The following is a 24,611-nucleotide window of genomic DNA, read 5'->3' on the forward strand; positions in this document are numbered from 1 at the left end:
AGTACTCACAAAAATAGTGCACCCCCAACATACATTAAAGTGCTTGACCAACATTTTAGGAACTTTATCCGTGATCAAATCAAGAATGGAAATGGGGAACGTGTCAAAGAGACAACAACCCAACCATAGAACAGCTTAGTGTTTCTTGTCCATGAAGAACATGCTGTGGATGGCAGTATGATTGATTGGTTGTTGTTTGATTAAAATTTAGTCGCAATTATTTCATGTCTGCTGATGAAGTGAACAAATTAAAAATACACTTTAGACAGGTCCTGTAAATGAGACCGTCCAGGATGTAGGTCAAGATAATTTGGACTGCCAATGAAAAATGAGGGTATATTGGATAGGGACAGAAATTTTGCCTTCAAACAAGCCACATATGGAGCCCTCAAAGAGTTGTTACAAGGATTCTTACAGATTTACTGTGTACTTGTTCACCCCAAAATGAACAGTCCACTTTTGAAAGTGACCTCAGCAATTTTTCTCAGTCAGCCTTATGGGGTAGGTGACAAATCTCTGGTCTTTGTTAAATTCATTTATAATGTGTTGGCTAATATTATAAGCCTGTTAGTTTTGATTGTTTTTAAAGAATTACAGTGGTATAGGAGCTTTACAGTGTTTTAATAATATGCCACAATCAGCACTATTGTGCCATTTCATGGAGTTCTGTTTTTATTGTTGGAGAAGCACGAGTGCCTAGAGAAAACCACAGGTCTTTAGTAGGAAAACTGACAATCCTAGTCAATAAAGATTTGAGTAGAGCACATCTGCCACATGCCAGATTCGAACAGACAACTTCAGTATTGACAGGCTAGTGGTAAAGAAGGGCCAGTACTTACACCCTATGACCACTGAGGCGGCCATATATGATTTTGAAACTGGTTTATTGTTTAATATCTTGAAAATCTAGCAAAGATGTAATTAGAGTGTCAGATGATGAAAATTAAGTATATTCAAGGAATTTCTTTTGGCTTCACTGAATATGTGTACATTAAAGGGTAATGTTTGTAGTCAAATACATATTTACAGAGTTTATAAGTTTATTCATGATATTTACATGTATATGAGAAATAAATAATGAAACATAATGTCAAGATTCCCAACAAGAAGATGTACATGTATAGATAAAGTCATTATTAAAACGTCCCACAGATCTGTCACTTTACTGCTGTGTTTGATTTTGTGTCTCGGATTTCCCCATCGATAACATCTGAAATGAAAATTAATATAAGATACAATTAAAAACCAATAGTTCAGAGAACAATTGAAGATTTTTTTCCACCAGTAAATATCTATTTTGATATTAAAATATTAAAAATCAGTCTAAAATGTCAGTTCCTATGGCTTTATGATGTATAGATATGAATTTTAAGCAAAGGTCATAATCTACAACGTCAAATTTACCTATGACCTTGACCTCAATTTCAAGGTCACAAACTGAGGATCTCAAATCAAAAGACCCTAGGTCTTTAATATGTATGGTTAATAAGTTATATCACTTTACGCATAATTTTAGATATGATAGGGGCTAAAACTCCCATTTATTGTCTGCGCACCCTTTCAACCAAAATTATTATGTTATGACATGTAGCAACTAACAATTTAGTAAAAATAATTTGTCGATATCTTATAAGGTTAATGAAAATGAGTGAAAATAAGCCAAAATCAAAATTTAGAATATGACCTTGACCTTTGATCTTGACCTAATTTTCATTTTTTTTGGACCAAGGATCTCAAATCAAAAGACCCTAGGTCTCTATCACTTATGGTTTTCCAGTTTGAAATACATTTTAAAATTTCAAATACAAAAGGGGAAATAACTCTCATATGGAATCTCGATACGGCTTCGGTCAAAATAAAACAGAACATCCTGAGGATATAACGAGCAATTTGGAAAAATAAATTTGTCGGTTTCTTATACGGTTGCGAAGCCTTAGAGATAACAAGAAAAACAGTGTTCGGGGAGATAACTCTTATATGGGAAAGTATTCGGTTAAGCAGAGTTGGTTTCAAAAGCGTATAAACTGTTCAATATCATATTCCAAATATCTAAGCGACATCTTGCCAAACAAAAAAACAGCGAAGGAAAAAAATTAGGTGGAAAAAAAAATAATAATCAGAAGAAGAAAAGCAATAGGTCTTTCCACGGAAAGGTGGAAAGACCTAATGATAAAATAAAGTATACATACATGTAAACATCAAATATTTAATATCCATCTTCCCATTCACAGAGGTTCATTTTTGTATGTTTTCTTAACTTAATGTCCTTATTTGCTTTTTTATATCTCTACCTCAAAGGTAAAAGTTTTCACAGAAAAGGAGGAGGTATTTTAAGATCCATTAATTTTTCCTTGAAATTGCAAAAATGGTAAACTTCTTCAAGTGACATTCTAATATGAAGTTTTTCAAACATTTGTCAAATGCTCAAATACATGTAGTAAAATGTGAATATTCTGTATTGTAATTCATCAGATCAGTAAAGTCATGACTTCTTTTTAAAGATGTTCGGAATAGTATTGCCAAATTCTATGCTTTATATCAACCAATTATAATTGAATGTTCTCTGTACCTTATCTCAACTGATCCAGATAAATAAATTATTGTCGAAAGATAAATCTGATCTGTATGTGATTGTAAAATGGGAATAAATGTATTGAAATTAAAACATTTTGTTCATTTAGGAATTTTGTTTTTAAGGCAGATCTTGAGCAGTTTTCATTTAGGTATTTTTTCATGGTTGGTTTACACTTTGAATGATTTTTAATTATTTTAGAATTTATTGGCTGGATCAACCTCATAAAATGTTTAATTCCAATATCAGACCAGATGCTCCGCAGGGCGTAGCTTTATACGACCGCAGAGGTTGAACCCTGAACAGTTGGGGCAAGTATGGACACAACATTCAAGCTGGATTCAGCTCTAAATTTGGATTGTGATTAAATAGTTGACACAGCATAGGTTTCTGACACAGAATGAATGTGTTCTAATGAACTTAAAATTTTTGTTTTCTCTTAGAGCAATTCACTATGCTGTTGAATATTAATCCTCTCAAAAAAATGTTTGAAGAAATTTTCTTTTTTATTTATGAAATTTCAAATGAGAAAAATTGAACCCAATTTTTTTAATCACATCCCCCTTTCCCTTATTCCAAAACTAATCTCAATTAAAATTTCTAATGGAGTTTGCAACAATAACTACTCATTTAAATACATCATAAAATATTAAGATGTAAAAAAACTGCTTGTTATCACTGAATGGTAAAGATTATTTTAATTTATCAGTTGGTAGTAAAAAGTGAATATACATTGTATATTGTATATAACAAAGATTTAAGTTGATTCTGGACAAAGAAAGATAACTCCAATTAAAAAAAATCTTGCTATTGCACAATATTTTGCAATAAGATATTTCTTGCTTACTATTCTGGACAAAGAAAGATAACTCTAATTAAAAAAAAATTTGCTATTTCACAATATTGTGCAATTAGATATTTCTTGCCATTGCGCAATACTGTGCAATTGAAAAGACTTGCTATTGCACAATACTTAATATAATAATTTTAGATCCTGATTTGGACCAACTTGAAAACTGGGCCCATAATAAAAAATCTAAGTACATTTTTGGATTCAGCATATCAAAGAACCCCAAGATTTCAATTTTTGTTAAAATCAGACTAAGTTTAATTTTGGACCCTTTGGACTTTAGTGTAGACCAATTTGAAAACAGGACCAAAAATGAAGAATCTACATACACAGTTAGATTTGGTATATCAAAGAACCCCATTTATTCAATTTTTGATGAAATCAAACAAAGTTTAATTTTGGACCCCGATTTGGACCAACTTGAAAACTGGGCCAATAATCAAGAATCTAAGTACATTTTTAGATTCAGCATATCAAAGAACCTAACTGATTCATTTTTTGTCAAAATCAAACTAAGTTTAATTTTGGACCCTTTGGACCTTAATGTAGACCAATTTGAAAACGGGACCAAAAGTTAAGAATCAACATACAGAGTCATGACAGTTAGATTCGGCATATCAAAGAACCCCAATTATTCAATTTTGATGAAATCAAACAAAGTTTAATTTTGGACCCTTTGGGCCCCTTATTCTGTTGGGACCAAAACTCCCAAAATCAATACCAACCTTCCTTTTATGGTCATAAACCTTGTGTTTAAATTTCATAGATTTCTATTTACTTTTACTAACGTTATGGTGCGAAAACCAAGAAAAATGCTTATTTGGGTCCCTTTTTGGCCCCTAATTCCTAAACTGTTGGGACCTAAACTCCCAAAATCAATACCAACCTTCCTTTTGTAGTCATTAACATTGTGTTTAAATTTCATTGATTTCTATTTACTTAAACTAAAGTTATTGTGCGAAAACCAAGAATAATGCTTATTTGGGCCCTTTTTTGGCCCCTAATTCCTAAACTGTTGAAACCAAAACTCCCAAAATCAATCCCAACCGTTCTTTTGTGGTCATAAACCTTGTGTGAAAATTTCATAGATTTCTATTCACTTAAACTAAAGTTATAGTGCGAAAACCAAGAAAATGCTTATTTGGGCCCTTTTTGGCCCCTAATTCCTAAAATGTTGGGACCAAAACTCCCAAAATCAATACCAACCTTCCTTTTGTGGTCATAAACCTTGTGTTAAAATTTCATAGATTTCCATTCACTTTTACTAAAGTTAGAGTGCGAAAACTAAAAGTATTCGGACGACGACGACGCAGACGACGACAACGTGATAGCAATATACGACGAAAAATTTTTCAAATTTTGCGGTTGTATAAAAACCAAATGGTGATTTTTTTTAGCATTAATATCTTTTAATGTCAGTCTATAATTTCTTTAATTACAGGGTCAGAATTAAGTAATAATACTTACAGAAGTCCATAATTGTTTTCCTAAGAAACCTGTAGCTACTGTTGATAATTTTTTATTAGCACCATATTTACATTTTATATATCCATATAAATTAGCTCCGTTCATTGCTGTTCCAACTAAAACTATCATCTATAAAAAATATTTATGAGGTTAATATGTGGTTCTTACTATACATGTATATTGAAAATTAGATACAAAAATTCAGTAATTATTACGATTTTTGAGGAATGGACAAAAATGCCATATTTATTAACGGTAGAGAGATTTCAGGAAGATTTTGCATAGAGATATATATACCAGGTATTAGATGTTAGAATGTGAGTTCTTATTATTGAAATACTCACCAAGTCTCATTATTCCCAATGATAAAATCCTCAGAATAGTTTCTGTTTTTACAGCAATTTATTCTTTCATTTTTCAAGTAAGGTTTGCACAGAATTCGGATTGAACTTTGATTCAAAATTTTATGAGTTGTCATTGTTTCTTAAATCTTGTTGCTAAGAATTTATAGAAAAGTAAATGGATAATGTGTCTTTTGGACAAAGATGATCCCCATGTTCGCATATAAAGTTATAAAAGGACATAACTCAAGAATGGTAAAAGCAATGCAACCCAAATTCAAACCTAATCTATGCTTTGTGGTATTAAGCTTTGTGTATCAGTTTCAAACATTTGGTTGATGCAAACTAAAGTTGGAGAATAGCAAATTATTTTGGGACATACGATAGGGATAACACATAAAAATCACTGTTAGCACATTTTTTGGGAAAATAAACTCCAGATCCAAATTTCCAGTTACCCTTCAACACAACCTCCACAAATCAATAATTTTAAAAGGCTCACAAATAAGACTAAGTAAACAGTTGATTCAATCTGTATTTTTAACTTAATGTATATTTTTAAAAAAAGTGTGTCAGGAGATAGACAATACCCACTATAAAGACATACATGTATCATTACATAGATACTAAAATTCTATAATAAAATAAAATACTTACCAGCCATGCAAAACGCAGTCGTAATAATGTTGAGAATATTAAGAATATCCATATAATTTCACAAGCAACTAACGATAACCAAAATATTCTAGCTTCAACTACAGTAACCTTTTTCTTGTGTGCCCCCTGAAATATATTACAATGTTACAACATTAATATTTGTTGTTTACATTTGCAATGCCAATAATAAACTACTGTGGCTCTCTATAATGAAGATGATCACTGTAAGATTTTTCACCATCATTGTGTTTTCATAAATAATTATATGTATAAGACCCACAATTTCGGGGTACAATGTAATATATCAGGGTCTTGAGTTGGTACAGAATAAAAAAATAAAGGCCAAATAGTTCTTTATAAATTGTAAAAAAAATATAAGAATAGAAAGATAAGCAAAAAACATAAAATAAAGCATGATAAGTAGATGCTGAAATACAAAGAACAGAGAAGGGTATTAAAAAAAAAGACAAAAAATGGTAAATAAAAGTTAAAGAATAAAGAAATGAAGTACACTCTATCAAGACCCTCATATACATTGAATACAAACAAAATTGTACAGAAATGTGAAAACATGTATATAAATCAAATTAAGACAGTAAAATTTTTTAAATGATTGATTCATCCAAATATGCTGGAAAAAAAAATCTCCCAAACTACATGTATATTCTTAAATAGGTGTTTCTGGCAACAATTTTTTACTCTTATTTTAATGAATCTGAAGATGTTTCTTAGTAAACACGCTATACAGCTATACATGATCTCTTTCAGCATATGCTATACTGTTAATAGTATTATATCAATTGTCAGCATGTGTGAGTTTTGTAAATTTTGTCAAATCTGAAGTTACATTCATTGAATTTTAGCACAATTTTGACATTTCAATTTTACAAATTGAACTAAAACTATCAAACTTGTCTGTTTTCCTGTATAATACATTTGTAATATATATGCAACAGATATGTACCTTTCTTGCTTCATACACCCAATTACTTTTACCATCATCATCGACATAATTCCACCATCTCAGCCCAACCAATAATCTACCTAAAAAATGAATGAAACACATGACCCATTATCAAAATACAAAGACATATATTTCTGCAAATTGATAAAAGAACAGTGCTCAAATGTCACAAACAGATGCACATAACTCATGAATTTTTTTCTCATTTTTTAAAATTTTTCTTTTTCTTATGTCAAAGAGACAACAACCCGACCAAAGAGCAGTTTCTATAAAAAAAAAATTCATTTTTTCTGATAGAAGAATCATTTAAGAAGGAAATGAGTGTCTTTGTAAGGTATAAAGTCACATAGAAATATTTTAATTATTCTTTTTAGAGAAGGGTATGCTATTCAAAATGGCAATATATATCCCTTTAGGATATTTCAGTATACAGATATGGATAGTAAACTGCACATTGATAGAATACAAAGAAATATTGATGTCAACATCAAAAACATAAATAATAAGTAAGTAAGTAAGTAATGACTTTATTTAAAGAGGGTGACTCAATTAGCTTTCGCTAATCTACCTTGAGGCCCTCAATGAAATACAGATAAACAGGAAATACCAAAAAAGATTTGAAAAACATTGAAAAACAAAATTTTAATCTGCTAACCGAGTCCCTGTGGTGTAATCCAACATTTTGGATGTATACCTGTTCTTAAAAGTATAAATAGGTTTTGTTGAAACTTATAATCTGATGGCAACTTATCTGATATTTCACAATACATAGACCTGTGTTTGTCCATGTCTGAATCAGAGTAGGTGCAATAAGGCTAGTGGAAAAAGCAGTAGGTGTAATAAAACTAGTCTGATCCACATATTTTTAACTAAATTTGCACTTTTAATAAGTTGTAATATTTTATTTTTCATGCAAAATAAGATTATTTACACACCTTACATATCATGCTTATTTTCCCTACATTTTAATCTGCTATAATTTTCCAATGTTTATAAAGAAATTACTTGTAACCTACATAAATGTTTGCGAAATTTATAGATGCAGATGATCAACCAAGAATATTTTTTTTCTACCTTAAAGTCATATGAAACCTCAAATAAAAAAAACACCTATGCATATGTTTTTATAACAAATTGGATAGTTTTCATTATTAAATTTATGTTCATATACTTTTCCCGAAGAAAATTCTTTAATTTGTCCACATTTAGAAGAAGTATACTTTTTTAAAATTGTTTTTTAAATTGCTTTAAATTGCTTGTTTCCAGGAAGCAATTCGCCGACATACTTTCCGTATGCAAGTGACCTTAATGAGACCCCTCTAGTAAAAATCTGGCGACACAATATGCATGAATCTGTCACTAAAATTAACTGTTACCTGATTGTACATGTTATTCATGTGCTCAATATCCATGCTTCTTTGTTGATTGTTAACTATAAGGTGACAATCGGTAAACTACAGCTTCAAAACACAACAATTAGTGAGCTGCCATGATTTCACTTCATAACAGACAGAGAGTAAAAAAAAATGATGATTATACGATTTGTTTGCGAAAAAATGATAAAATCATACACAGAAGACTAATTCCCTTTCTCAATTTTATTAAGTTTATGATGTATACATGCACTGGTTCAAGAATTGGATACACATTAATTTTCACCGGTCACTCATTTCATATGACTTTAATGGTTAAGGTTTGTATTCTAGAAAATACTATGATTACTCAATCCTTACCTGTAACATTTTTAACAGTCCAAAAGTCCATAGATAGCATAATTACAATCATTACAAAACTGGTCACAAAACTATCTATGAAGAAGTCACACATAAAATATAAAACAATGGCGGCTGAACGGAAGAACATATGAAAGAATACTGCTAATGGATGTCTGAAATAGAAAAACAGAAATATTCAAAATAAAGGAAGAGGTATGCAGGTATTTTAAATTTATATGTATGTATTTCTATGTTGTGATGTTATACTGCTGTTTCAGAAAAGGGAGAAGATTTGTTACCATTAACAAGTTCAATCAAGCTGCAATTGTTTGCATCTGTCCCAAGTCAGGAATTGATGTTCAGTGGTTGTCATAGGTTTATGTGGTTCACAAGTGTTTCTCGTTTCTCATTTTTTATATAGATAAGACCATTGATTTTCTTGTTGAATAGTTTTACACTACATGTAGTAATTTTTTGGGCCCTTTATAGCCTGCTGTTCGGTGTGAGCCTAGAATGCGTGTTGAAGATCGTACCTTGACCTATAATGGTTAACTTTTATAAATTGTGACTTGGATGGACAGTTGCTTCATTGGCACTCATATCACATCTTCCTATATCTATGATCTTCATTTTTGACACTAAGAGTCATTTCTAGATCTGTACATGCAGGGTTAAATAGAAAATGCTGAAACTGAACATTTGAATATAAGGCAAAACATATTTTTAAAAATTAAACACTTTACTACATGTATACACAAATGTACTTGTATACAAATGTACTTGTATCTCACATTTTTTTTTTTTTTTTTTGGCGAGTCGTTGGACTTTTCCTTTTATGAATTGGTGATTTCCGGTAGATTCTGATGAGTAAGATCATAGTGAATGGATTTCAACCAATGGATTTTCAGAGTAACGCTACATTGCAAAGTACAGATACATTGTACATGTAAATAATAATCTTTTGTATCCTATAACTTACAGTCTACTGGCAGGGATATTAGTAAAACTATTGAACATGTTGAAACATCTTTAAATTTTTATAAAATTCAGACTTTTGTTTAATTTGACAATGTTTGATTTACTTGGACCATGGAAGTAATATTGGATAAATATTACTTCCATGCTTGGACAAACAATAAAAAATATACCATTACCAGAACATCAAATTTTACCTGATTTTCACCTACTTTTTATAGATGTTGTAAATTTTTAACCTTTTTATAAATAAAATTTTTAAATTACACTCATACATACTCCAGTTATTAAGAAAACGTGCTAGATGTGTACATTCAACTAAAAGTTGTTGCTTTTTATGTTATTATTTGCTCCTTAGAATATTTTTTTGGCACAGTAAATATATATCCCATTAATATATATGTATCTCAAACGGCCAGAACGTATCAAAAATTTCAAGTGTATATTATTATGATTTTACATTGTACATCTTTTCGCTACAAAAATTTCAAACCAGAACCTTCTCACCAGACACCAACTTGAAGATATATATGTATTCAATTTATTATACCACATGATGTATTAGGCCAAATAAAAAAAATGTGTGTTTCCTATTTCCCTACCTACCCTTTATTTTCAGCAAACTTATAGTCTAGATACATGATTTTTTTATTAGTTGTAAGTTGCTTTGAACTAGCTGTCAGTAACTGCAAGTACTCTTAAATCAGTGTCTTTTTATTGTAGGGATATACAAGTACACGGTACCCGGCCATTTCCACTCTGTGTTTATGTTAGATGTATTTCTTTCAGTATTTGTATCCTTCTGATGAGTTATGCATTTTTCAACTGATTTTCATTGTGTGTTCTTATGTTGTACTGTTACACCACACTTCCATGTTAGGAGAGGGCTTGGATCCTGCTAAAATGTTTCTGTATGTACATGTATGTGCCGGTCCCTAGACAGAAACCTGTAATTAAGTGTTTTGTCGTTTGTTGATGTGTTATATGTTTTTCATTCATTTTTTTTTTGGTACATAAATAAGGCCTTTACTTTTCTCATTTGAATTGTTTTATATTTTTCATTTTGGGGACTGTGTTGTATGGGCTTTTTTGCTTCTATTTTGGATACACATTAAGTCATTATAAATTTTAGGTAACACAAATATATTACTTGAATTTTTGTCTTCTATCTAGTTCGTCCTCTTCCCCAAAGTTGAGAGCAATATCATCCCCTTTATCCATATTGGCTTTTTTCAAATTATCAGGCTTTTACTAAGTTTTAGTAAATGTTAACTATGACAATCTCAATCTGCCAACTTGTTCATATTCGTCAACAGGAACCGTTCGAAAAAGAAAATAAACTTCCGAATGGGCAGAATTTCTCTTTGCTTTTTAATAAAGTTAGAGAAGATCGAAAAACCGCGGGAAATGTCTACTTTCATTTTGAGATCTGGTGTTTTGATTTTGTCCTTTGGCATAGCATCAGAAATAGTTTACCAAATTTACAAAAAAGTTAAATCAAGAAACAATGGAAACAGAAGGAAATTTCCAAAGACAGAAGTTTTATTTTTCCCTGATGAAACAGTTGCATGTAAAGCATACTTTACAGATGATTATGGTTGTAAAAATTCAAACTGTCGTTTCTCCCATGAAGAAAATTCATTGAGCAAACTTTTTACGTATTTAATATCTGCTAGAATATCAATTGATGTATGTGTATTTGTGATCACATGCAGTGATCTTGCTGATTTACTAGTCAAGTCACATAAAAAGGGTGTTGTGGTCCGAGTGGTTACAGATAATGAACAAGTAGATGTGCCTGGATCACAGATTTGGAAGTTGAGAAAAGCAGGTAATCCATTATCTATAACACAACACTTTTATTGATGTACTGGTTGAATGGTTAACTGTAGTCTGTTATTAAACATCCCCTTACAGTAGTATTTTTTAGACCATGCAGATACAACCACAGGTAATTTATAGGCAGTGTCTGTGCCTACATTGTTTACCTGCATGCGGGTACGCATAGCCAAATTGGCTTTCATAGGTTACACGTTCCCGCAACTGATTTAATAATAAACTGTCTTATGATTGGGAATGCAAGGTGAAAGATAAATGAAAATTACCAGTTATTTCCTGATTTTGTGAATTCAGTGAAGATACAGTAATGGCAAATATTTTTTTTTTTAAATTTGTATTTAATGTATTAGTTAAAAAATAGAAATTAAATGTAAATGCACATTCGGTCTCACTAATTAGCGACAACAAGCGTCAAGATGCGTCAACAAGCGACAAGAAGCGACAACAAGAATTATTTTAGCGACAACATAAGCGACAAGAAACTACTTAGCGACAAGAAAACATTTTTTTTTTAATTAAAATTAATTATTGCAATAAATATTAAAAGAATATGCAAAAGAAAATAATTTTAGCGACAAGAAAGTTAAAATTGATAGTAAAAAATGAAACATTATTTACATAATATTTTATCATCTATTATGAATAACAGCCAGTATTACGTTCAATTATTGTATTATGAGATTACTTTTCCTTGTGTTTTAGAACATATTATTTATCTTATAATTTGTTTTTTAAAACTCTTTTCGTGCAATATATATTAAGCTCGCAAAATGAATTGTTTGTGCATCATTGTCCTGAAAATATTGACACAAATTGTGATTAAATACAAAGAACTGAAATCAAATAGGAGGAAAAGAAAATTGAAATGTGAATGTTTTCATCTTTTTATTTGTTTATTGCCTCATTAAACGATATTTATCATGTTTATGCATATTGATTGAAGATGAAAGGAAATTAATCACAATCTTGAGTTTTCAACAGGTGTTCATTATTTACAATGATTGTATATTCTGGCGTGTGTAATTGTATAGTCTGACGCGTGTACAAAGTTGAAGGTGTTAATTGGATGTTATTGTAGCAATAAAACAGGGGACACACGACTCGTTAATCTCATTTGATGTTCCACATGTTTGCTTATCAAAATGGGACCACCATGTACAAAATGTATAAATATTATGTTAGAAAGGAATGTACATATTACTATATAATGACTTAAAATAAAAAATATATGGACCCCAAGGTAGAACCACGTCCTCGTCGTGGGGTCTGGAAACACGCTTACATAATAAAGATTGCAAAGCATGGCTGAGAGTTCTATAAATAAAGCATCGAATTGACATAACAAGAGCTACACTTAGAGCATAGTATTAAGCAAATGAATCAAAATATTATATTCCATTATGCCCGCTCCATATATATCTCCATTTGTTTATTCATACTTTGACTTTGATGAAAACAGATACATACATTATCTTATACATATTCTTCATATTTAAAAATAAATAAAGAAGCTCAATCTCTTTCTTCTTCACAAATGTTAAATTTCTTCATTTACCAATATACTAATATAAACTTCACAATCTCTTTCTTCCTCACAAATGTTTCATTTCTTTGTCTATCTATATAATAAAACATTTTAATTAGACATATCTGCTCGTATATTTTAAGAAAAACATTAAATACAAATTTCTTTATATCTAATAAAAAAAAAATGTTTTCTTGTCACTAAATAGTCTTCTCGTCGCTTGTTGTCGCTAAAATAATTCTTGTTGTCGCTTCTTGTCGCTTGTTGACGCTTGTTGTCGCTTCTTGACGCTTGTTGTCGCTAATTAGTGAGACCCTGCACATTTAAAGAATAAATTATACTGAATTTGAATAAAAAATAAATTTCCATATGTCTAAACATTTGATAATTATATATCCAATCAGAATTCAGAACTACCGATTTTATTGTTTGCTTCTTCTACTGTTGCACCTGAAATATTTGGGGTCTTCATACACTGTACGTCTTAACACCTCTCAGGACATACAAAGTGCACTTCACAGTGGCGGATCCAGAAATTTCCATAAGTGGGGGCCCACTGACTGACCTAAGAGGAGGCCCGCTCCAGTCACGCTTCAGTGATTCCCTATATAAGCAACCAAATTTTTTACCAAAAAGGGGGGGCCCACCCCCCTAAATCCGCCTCTGCTTCAGGACCCTTTATAGTCATCGTATTTGCACCCAGGATGGATGTTTATATTCCTTTCACACTGCTTATTTAAGAGTTAAATTTTGGTAGAATTTGAAATCGAACTTAAGTAGATATGTTAATTCTTATATAAAATAATGAGGGCACGTGTCACTGATTACACAACTACTGAGCTGTGAATTATCTTTATTGTTGTTTATGAAATGTCTTGTGTTGTTAGTACAGTGTTTGAAAAGGGAAATAAATTTGCCATATACTCTTCATGAATTTAGATTCAGTTTTGCATATGGAACCTGTACTTAACTCTATAGAAGCTGTCCTTACCAAAATACGCTTTCCAACCATAAAATCTCATATAGTAAGGTGTTATTTCTCAATTTTATCGGACATGTCCAGAAATTTTATTCCTGAGTAATACAAATGTTTTTACAAATCTGCATTTAGTAAGATTTTTTTTCTTATTTAAGTCCTTCTTGTCCAGTAATACAAACCTTGTATGAATTGTTGCTAAAAAATGGAAAGAAAATGTCTTAATTTTATTCCTGAGTAATACGAATGTTTAACAATTCCGCATTTAGTAAGATTTTTTTCTCTCATTTAAATCGTTCTTGTCCAGTAATACAAGCCAGAGTCTAACGAATTTCAATGTGAAAATAAATTCTAAAAAATTAATTTGTCTCTGTTTTCTGAAAATTATCATGTTTGGGTATTATTTCTACACAATTTGTAAGTAAGATTGCAGTAAGATTCTAAACTAAAAATAGTTTTTTTTTTTGTTGTTAAACAAATGAAAAAAATATTCAATTTTGTTTCTCAGCATGTTAATTTCTTGTCAGTTTACTGCCTAAATAAGAGCTGTCGTATATCGACCTCTCGGCATTTATCATATTTTCACGACTAAGTTTTCGTGCACAGATTTTGAGTGCACTTTGTATGTCCTGAGTGCACTCAGGAGGTCTTGAGCGGTGTTAAGACGTACCCCTTCATACATGTGTATAGAGGTGAAATGAAAATTATTAAAGTGATATGTAATTGTATGATGAATATATTTATTTGAATTAATAACATGAATAATGTGTTATTATATGAATAGATAATCTTTTTTTTAATTCATAATCAATATATTCATTAATGCAAAGAACTTAAAATGTTCTTATTTTGTTTCTGTTTTTCTCTCGTGTTTGTTATGCCTTTTTAATGTGATTCTCATCTGAAAATATATGTATATTCCATTCCATTATTACATTATATCAGTAATTATAATTAATATTTATAGAAAAATATTTAAAACTACTCTTGTTAATTCGACCTGTTGATACTGTTTATAATGCTTTTTTGTTATTTTTTATTTATATGGACCTTGTGTATATACCAGCTTTGATTATTAGCTCACCTGGCCCAAAGGGCCAAGTGAGCTTTTCCCATCACTTTGCGTCCGGCGTCCGTCGTCGTCGTCCGTCGTCGTTAACTTTTACAAAAATCTTCTCCTCTGAAACTACTGGGCCAAATTTAACCAAACTTGGCCACAATCATCATTGGGGTATCTAGTTTAAAAAATGTGTGGCGTGACCCGGCCAACCAACTAAGATGGCCGCCATGGCTAAAAATAGAACATAGGGGTAAAATGCAGTTTTTGGCTTATAACTCAAAAACCAAAGCATTTAGAGCAAATCTGACATGGGGTAAAATTGTTTATCAGGTCAAGATCTATCTGCCCTGAAATTTTCAGATGAATCGGACAACCCGTTGTTGGGTTGCTGCCCCTGAATTGATAATTTTAAGGAAATTTTGCTGTTTTTGGTTATTATCTTGAATATTATTATAGATAGAGATAAACTGTAAACAGCAATAATGTTCAGCAAAGTAAGATTTACAAATAAGTCAACGTGACCGAAATGATCAGTTGACCCCTTTAGGAGTTATTGCCCTTTTTAGTCCATTTTTAACCATTTTTTGTAAATCTTAGTTATCTTTTACAAAAATCTTCTCCTCTGAAACTACTGGGACAAATTAATTCAAACTTGGCCACAATCATCATTGGGGTATCTAGTTTAAAAAATGTGTGAAGTGACCCGGCCAACCAACCAAGATGGCCGCCATGGCTAGAAATAGAACATAGGGGTAAAATGCAGTTTTTGGCTTATAATTCAAAAACCAAAGCATTTAGAGCAAATCTGACATTGTAAGTAAAATTGTTCATCAGGTCAAGATCTATCTGCCCTGAAATTTTCAGATGAATTGAACAACCCGTTGTTGGGTTGCTGCCCCTGAATTGATAATTTTAAGGAAATTTTGCCGTTTTTGGTTATTATCTTGAATATTATTATAGATAGAGATAAACTGTAAACAGCAATAATGTTCAGCAAAGTAAGATCTACAAATAAGTCAACATGACCAAAATGGTCAGTTGACCACTTTAGGAGTTATTGCCCTTTATAGTCAATTTTTAACCATTTTTCGTAAATCTTAGTAATCTTTTAGAAAAATCTTCTTCTCTGAAACTACTGGGCCAAATTTAACCAAACGTGGCCATAATTATCATTGGGGTATGTAGTTTAAAAAATGTGTCCGGTGACCCGGCCAACCGACACAGATGGCCGTCATGGCTAAAAATAGAACATAGGGGTAAAATGCAGTTTTTGGCTTATAACTCAAAAACCAAAGCATTTAGAGCAAATCTGACAGGAAGTAAAATTGTTGATCAGGTCACGATCTATCTGCCCTGGAATTTTCAGATGAATCGGATAATTGGTTGTTAGGTTGCTGCCCCTGAATTGGTAATTTTGAGGAAATTTTGCTGTTTTTTTTTGTTATCTTGAATATTATTATAGATAGAGATAAACTGTAAACAGCAATAATGTTCAGCAAAGTAAGATCTACAAATAAGTCAACATGACCAAAATGGTCAGTTGACCACTTTAGGAGTAATTGCCCTTTATAGTCAATTTTTAACCATTTTTCGTAAATCTTAGTAATCTTTTAGAAAAATCTTCTCCTCTGAAACTACTGGGCCAAATTTAACCAAACTAAGCCATAATTGGGGTATCTAGTTAAAAAAATGTGTCCGGTAACTCGGCCAACAAACCAAGATGGCCGCCATGGCTAAAAAAAGAACATGGGGGTAAAATGCAGTTTTTGGCTTATAACTCAAAAACCAAAGCATTAAGAGCAAATCTGACAGGAAGTAAAATTGTTGATCAGGTCAGGATCTATCTGCCCTGGAATTTTCAGATGAATCGGATAATCGGTTGTTAGGTTGCTGCCCCTGAATTGGTAATTTTGAGGAAATTTTGCTGTTTTTTTTGTTATCTTGAATATTATTATAGATAGAGATAAACTGTAAACAGCAATAATGTACAGCAAAGTAAGAACTAAAAATAAGTCACTATGACCAAAATAGTCAACTGACCCCCTAAGGAGTTATTGCCCTTCATAGTCAATTTTTAACAATTTTCTTAAAATTTGAAGATTTTCAATAACATTTTCCACAGAAAGTACTGTTATAGATAGAGGTAATTGTAAGCAGCAAGAATGTTAAGTAAAGTAAGATCTACAAACACATCACCATCACCAAAACACAATTTTGTCATGAATCCATCTGTGTCCATTGTTTAATATTCACATAGACCAAGGTGAGCGACACAGGCTCTTTAGAGCCTCTAGTTTGGAATATATTCCAAGTTTTACTTCTTCTTACTACATTTGTATAAACTTCAAAATTTACCTGTATTTTTTTAAAACTGTTTTTTTTTTTCTAAAGTGAATATTTTCGAAGGGTTAAATATTTCGCAGTGGTGACTTGCCATGGCTTTGTTTGGACTTGTTTGTTTGCTTTTTGGCCTTGAATGTTTGTCCCTAATAATTGATTAACTGTGCATTTGCATTCAGATATCGCAGATCGAATTTATTCGTTTATAGTGTATTAATGTTCATTTTTAGCTCACCTGGCCTAAAAGGCCATGTGAGCTTTTCTCATCACTTGGCGTCCGTCGTCTGTCGTCGTTAACAATTTTTCAAACATCTTCTCCTCTGAAACTACTGAATAGATTTGAATGAAACTTAAAATGATTGTTCCTTAGATTATCCTGCACAAAGTGTGTGCTTCGATTTTTGATCCGTCAAAAAACATGGCCGCCGTTACTTAAAATAGAACATAGGGGTCAAATGCAGTTTTTGGCTTATATCTCAAAAACGGAAGCATTTAGAGCAAATCTGACATGGGGTAAAAATGTTCATTAGGTCAAGATCTATCAGCCCAGAAATTTTCAGATGAATCAAACAAACCATTGTTGGGTTGCTGCCACTTAATTGGTAATTTTAAGGAAATTTTGCAGTTTTTGGTCATTATCTTGAATATTATTATAGATGAAGATAAACTGTAAACAGCAAAAATGATCAGCAAAGTAAGATCTACAAATAGGTTAATATGACCAAAATTGTCAATTGACCCCTTAAGGGGTAAATGTCCTTTAATGACAATTTTTCACAATTTGTTCCATCATATTTGCTAACTTTAAAAAATCTTCTCCTCTGAAACTACTGAATGGATTTGGATGAAACTTAGCATGATAGTTCCTTAGATTATCCTGCACAAAGTGTGTGCTTCGATTTTTGATCCGTCAAAAAACATGGCCGCCCTTACTTTAAATAGAACATAGGGGTCAAATGCAGTTTTTGGCTTATATTTCAAAAGCGAAAGCATTTAGAGCAAATCTGACATGGGGTAAAAATGTTCATTAGGTCAAGATCTATCAGCCCTGAAATTTTCAGACGAATCAAACAAACCATTGTTGGATTGCTGCCACTTAATTGGTAATTTTAAGGAAATTTTGCAGTTTTTGGTCATTATCTTGAATATCATTATAGATAAAGATAAACTGTAAACAGCAAAAATGATCAGCAAAGTATATATATTTGTAATGTTGAAGAATTGTTAGCTGTACATGTTTGCCTGGCATGGTTCAATATGTTCAATAAGGCATTGTTTACCAGGTGAGCGATTCAGGCTCTTGAGAGCCTCTTGTTTGATTGAGTTAAGCCTGCCAATTGATATTTTAATGTGTGTTTTTCTATGTTGTGATGTTATGCTATTGTTTCAGAAAAAGGGAGAAGGTTTGGATCCAATAAAACGTTTAATCCCGCTGCAAATGTTTGCACCTGTCCTACCTAGTCAGGAATCTGATGTACAGTAGTTGTCGTTTGTTTATGTAATTTATACGCGTTTCTCGTTTTTATGCAGTTAAGCTGCATTATGCGAGCACCCTAGATTTGTGTTCTACCCAATAAATGCTGAAATACTTGCCATTGTTATTATCTAGCTCGCTACTATGTTATATATAACTAATTGAACACTATTTTAATACTTTTTATTCTGGATTATAAAAAATATGACCAGAAATACCTTAAATGATCGTCGATTTATCCAAAAGTTTTGAAGTTACACATAGGAAGTAGTGCTTATTAAGAATCCTTGTGTAGTTCATTATGACTTGTGCTTTTAGCTAAGATGTCAAAGAACAATTGTTTGAAATATTTAATCGCCGAAAATATCTTAAGACAAGTAGTTTAGATTTCCCAAATGGCAAAAGTCGTAGGGATATTGTTTGTCATCAATACGTAGTACAACTACGTCAGTAGTCTATTATATAATAAGTTCAACTGTTCATGCTGTTGGCGGCAATTTCAAATTAGAAAAAGAAATTTTCGTAGCTTTTCAATTTGGAGGCAAGTGACTGAGGTGTGCAAATGAGCGGTGGTCCGAGGTCCGCGACCTTCCACTTTTGCAAGCGGAATTTCGACTAGGATAGTTGGTTTCTAGCTACGCCCGACGTAGTCACCTTCCACTTGAACATGTTGAAAGAAAATAAGAAATTACTTTGCAAACCTTCCATGCAAGTCACCAAAGTCTCCAATTAAACGAGCTAAAAACTTATTTTTATCATTATTATTCATGACAGCGATGTTCATTTTGTTCAACCGCTAGCTTTATACGGAAAATCACCGACAAATATTGTATAAATTCGAGTAAAATCGTATCTGATTGACAAAAACAACATTCTAAACACATAACAATGGCGGCCGTGAAGACAAAATTTTACAATATCGGATCCAATTCCGGAAGCGGATAAGGATAATTCCGGGTTTGGCGACCAATTACAAAATAAATCAAAGCAGATGAAAAAATAAATCTATGCATGGTAAATGAATATAAACACTAGAATTGTAAACCAAAAGATATATGTATAAAAAGAAAGAAAAAGCAGAAAAATATTTTATACAGAAACTCAAAATCACTTTTTGACAAATTTTAATTTAAAAATCCAATACAACGTGACAGCTGGGAACAGTATATCTAACAATATACATGTTCATGGTCACAGTCTAAATTTTCTTTATCAGTGATAAATGATGATAATGCATGTGAGATGCTTTTAAAGTGTAAACATATTACTGCAATTTCGAAGGGTTATTTGTTTTTCTCAATTTTGAAGGGTCAATTAAAGTAGCTGAAAGTTTCTTTCTTTATTTTCACAAATAGTGCAACTATATTATATATACCTAAATGTAAGTAAATCATATGATATATAGGTGGCATTCTTTGGGCCACTCTACCCCCTCCTGTTTGTTAACTTGGAAACGGTCGAGCTCCCCACCCTAAACCAACCCATGCTTTGCAAATTTAAGGGGGTGCAAGCCCGCAAGCCCCCCCCCCCTCCCGTCTGAATCCGCCCCTGCATATATTCAAGTATAGGACAATATAATAAATAAAATGAAATATAGGGGGAGTCCCTGGAGTTACCCCACCCCCTCCTGTTTGAGAACTTGGAAACGGTCGAGATCCACACCCTTTAACCATATATATTCATGTTTGTAACAATAGGAAAAATCAAATGAAATATAGGAAGAGTCGCTGGGGGTCACCCCACCCTTCCTGTTTTAGAATTTTAAAATGGTCCAGATCCCCACCCCTAAACCATATATATTGATGTATGGGACAATATAACAAATCAGATGAAATATAGGGGGAGTCCCTTGGGTCACCCCATCCCCTCCTGTTTGAGAATTTGAAACCCGTTGAGATCGCCACCCCTTAACCATATATTCATGTACGGGACAATATAACAATTCAAATGAAAGATAGGGGGAGTCCCTGAGGTCACTGTACACCCTTCTGCTTGAGAACTTGGAAATGGTCAAGATCCTTACCCCTAAACCATATATACTCATGTATGGGACAATATAACAAATCAAATAAAATATAGGGGAAGTCCCTGTGGTCACGCCAACCCTCCTGTTTGAGAACTTGGAAACGGTTGAGATCCCCACACCAAAACTATATATATTCATGTATGGGTCAATATAACTAATTAAATGAAATATAGGTGGAGTCCCTGGGGTCACCCTACCCCTCCTTTTTGAGAACTTAGAAACCAATGAGATCCCCACCCCTAAACTATATATATTCATGTATGGGACAATATAACAAATAAAATGAAATGTAGGGGAAGTCCCTAGGGTCACCCTACCCCCAGTGGCGGATCCAGAAATTTTCAGAAGTGGGGGCCTGCTGACTGACCTAAGAGGGGGCCCACTCCAGTCACGCTTCAGTGATTCCCTATATACCCGGTAAGCAACCATTTTTTTCCCAAAGAGGGGGGGGGCGGGCCCCCTGCCCCCTAAATCCTCTGCCTACCCCTACCTGTTTGAGAACTTGAAAACCGTTGAGATCCCCACCCCTAAATTATATATATTCATATGTACGGGACAAAATAACATATCATTTACATTTACTATGGGCAGGTCAGTCAGACCTCACCTTTGATCCCTGTTGTAGTGAACATTTGTCTGATTCGTGTCTCATAACTTTTGTACTATAGAACACAAACTCAGTTTTCTTTCCAGGGAAACCAGTCCATTCATACTATTACATGTTCATACTAAGTCAACTTGAACTTCTAGCAGTCAAATAAAACCAAGGTTGACTACCAAGTAGAATAACTGCAATCATTGGGAACTTGTACCACTGCAGACTCACCATAAAAAATATACATTGATATTCATTGCTTTTGAAACCTTGATAACATATAAATTATTTGCCTTAATAAATAAATCATTAGATAAACATGATTGTACTATATATGAATGTTTAATGTTGAGGCAACATTGCCACAGTTTTCATAATTACGGTTGCCTTGGTTTTTGGTTAACTGCCTTCAGCGCTTACAGCGCTTTGATTTAATTTTATATAGATTTAATTAGACTGTTGGTTTTCCCGTTTGAATGGTTTTACACTAGTAATTTTGGGGCTCTTTATAGCTCAGAGGCGGATTTAGGGGGGGGGGGCAATAACCTATAATGGTTTACTTTTTTTAAATTGTTATTTGGATGGAGAGTTGTCTCATTGGCACTCACACCACATCTTCCAATATCTAAGATTGCTTCTACCAAAGCGTATTAGGGAAGTAGTAAAAATAAAATCGACATTGAACTTTTTTTTTCATAGTCCAAATTTTGCCAGTTTTAATTTTATTTAATGGCCAATGTGGTATATAGCTACAGTTCATGAAATAAGAAAACTGACTATTTAAGAATTGTACCATTGCTTAGTTTCACTGGCTCTACATTTACAAACGGTAGACAAACAGACTGGTAGTTTTTGAACAGCACTTACTGGATACTCTATCATCATTAATCACTAACATGCATTTACAAAGATCAAACATAAATGTTTTTCATAAGTATTTTTATTTTGATCACATGTTGTTTTTTTTTTCCCAGGTATTCCAGTCAGGATAGACAACTCCTCTTTCTTCATGCATCACAAATTTGCTATAATTGACCAAGAGCACCTCATAAATGGTTCCTTCAACTGGACACAGAAGGCCATAACAGGAAACCAGGAAAACATACTCATCACTAATAATGAGGATATTGTTTTGCCATTTATATCAGAATTTGAGAAGCTGTGGTTAAAATTTGATCCAAATCAGAATTAATTAATGAGAATTATGTGATATGTATATCAAACTCAGTCATTTTAATGTGATACATTCATTTATTATATATGTATATAAAAGTGTCATTCATCATTTTTACAAAAAGTCTTATTGTCACATACAGTAATGATGTTTAATCTGACAACCATTCCATTGAATTGAAATGAAATGCACATTGCATTAACTTTCATGCCAGTGGCGGATACAGCCATTTTAAAAAGGGGGGTTCCCAACCCAGAGTAAAGGGGGGGTTCTAATTATATGCTCCCATTCAAATGCATTGATCATCCAAAAAAAGGGGGGTTCCACCTGTTTAGGAATAAGGGTTAAAAAAAGGCACCCAAATAAGCATTTTTGTAGTTTCCAGACAATAACTTGTGTTAATGTGTATAAATCTCTCTGAAATTATACCACAAGTTTCAAAACTAGGAAGGGATGGTAAGGATTGATGTTGGGGGATGTTACTATGTATTAATATTAATTTTAGCCATGACTATGTACATAATGTATGTCATTTTATATTTTAAAACTTTCATGATGTATTTAAATGGGTAATTATGGTTGGAAACTCCATTAGAAATTTGAATTGAGATACTGACCATATCTTGAGGAAATTATTTGGGGGGACTAAGGGAAAGGAGGGATGAAAAAAATTGGAGGAGGAGCAATTTTTCTCATTTCAGATTTCAGAAATGAAAAGAAAATTTCTTCAAATTTATTTTTTTGGTGGTTAATATTCAACAGTATATGGTGTATTGCACAAACACAAAAACTATGAATTTAAATCATATAACTAATTTGAAGTTCTTTGACTACAGTTAGTCTCAGAAACCTATTATGTGTCAAACATTTAAATACAATCCAAATTCAGACCTGTATCAAGCATGAATATTGTGTCCATTTTGGCCCAAACTTTTCAGGGTTGGACATCTGCAGTCATATCCAGCTGAGAAATTTATTTTATTTAAGGAATAACTTTATAACTCTATGTAACTTTTGCTCTGCTTGTCAATAACCTATAGCCTATGATATCGCTTCACCTCTGTCAGATCTATACATCGTCATTTTTCACCAAATTATCAGACAACTCTATAAAGAAGTTAGTTATTCAGCTTTAAAACAATATGTTTTTAAGAAATTATATCTATTGCGAACCCTATCATAGTTTTCCATAGATTCACCTGCAAGTTACCTGTCCATTTAAACTTTTGTAAGTTCTATTGTCCCATTGAACAAATACAACAGGTATTGTTCTCTGTATAGTTTATTTGATGGGACCTTTAAATTTCTTCCAAGAGAAATCTATCACTCATTGATTAATTTACCTGAACAAAAAATTGAACTGTCCATGATAAATATACATGTACAAATAATAAATAAGAACTCCTGCAAAACTGCATGTGGCATTGTATTTATTCAATATCAATAATACATTTTTAATAGTTTCAATATAAAAACTGATTCAAAAATTAAAAGTTGATTTCTGATCAAACTTTTGTATAATTAACCTTATATATAACCTATAGGAGGGTAAGCTTGTCTAAGGGGGAATTAGTTTGTTCATACTTCAGTATTTATGATAGTCAAATGAATCTCAGCCAAGTGTGCATTGCTATTATTTAGTTAAGTAAGTTTGCAAAATAAATTTCAAAGTCATTTTCAAGATTTCAAAATTATTCAAGATGCAAAATTAAAGCTTTTTTTTAATCAAATTAATCATGTAATTCTTAAAATATTTTTTTATCTAAATTGGTGTAATGTGTAAATAATGTATCCAACGCAAAATTTGCACTTTGTATGAATCAAAAGAACTACATAATACATGAACAGTCAGAATCAACTATAACCAGGGGAGATAATTTTAATGAATATATCCACAGTGTTTAAAAATGTTCTCAGATTTTTCAAGCGTTATTCCATCTATAACTGCATATCATATTGCAGCTCTTGTATGGTCATAAGTAAAATAACAGTGATTTTATAAAATAAGAGTACAAATAAATCATTGTACAAATGTTACTTTTTGGTCTTCCCTTACATAAA

At 32.1% G+C, this 24,611-nt stretch overlaps 2 protein-coding genes across 2 annotated transcripts; one reads left to right on the top strand and one right to left on the bottom strand.

Annotated features, from left to right (window-relative positions):
- Positions 1–1,022: 1,022 nt before the first annotated feature.
- On the bottom strand, positions 1,023–10,872 carry LOC143046079 (putative Golgi apparatus membrane protein-like protein CG5021). Its single transcript, XM_076219060.1, has 6 exons — positions 10,692–10,872; positions 8,585–8,739; positions 6,852–6,931; positions 5,888–6,013; positions 4,890–5,018; positions 1,023–1,210 (listed from the first exon to the last, which is right to left on the bottom strand). The coding sequence occupies exons 1-6, from the start codon at positions 10,760–10,762 to the stop codon at positions 1,163–1,165; spliced, it is 609 nt and encodes a 202-aa protein (XP_076075175.1). The 5' UTR covers positions 10,763–10,872; the 3' UTR covers positions 1,023–1,162.
- A 46-nt stretch (positions 10,873–10,918) lies between these two features.
- Positions 10,919–22,673, top strand: LOC143046078 (uncharacterized). The gene is made up of 2 exons (XM_076219059.1): positions 10,919–11,372; positions 22,351–22,673. Exons 1-2 carry the CDS (start codon positions 10,949–10,951, stop codon positions 22,566–22,568), a joined length of 642 nt encoding a protein of 213 aa, XP_076075174.1. The 5' UTR covers positions 10,919–10,948; the 3' UTR covers positions 22,569–22,673.
- Positions 22,674–24,611: the final 1,938 nt, after the last annotated feature.

Source organism: Mytilus galloprovincialis, chromosome 9 (genome assembly GCF_965363235.1).
Source record: "Mytilus galloprovincialis chromosome 9, xbMytGall1.hap1.1, whole genome shotgun sequence".
NCBI classification, from domain to species: domain Eukaryota; kingdom Metazoa; phylum Mollusca; class Bivalvia; order Mytilida; family Mytilidae; genus Mytilus; species Mytilus galloprovincialis.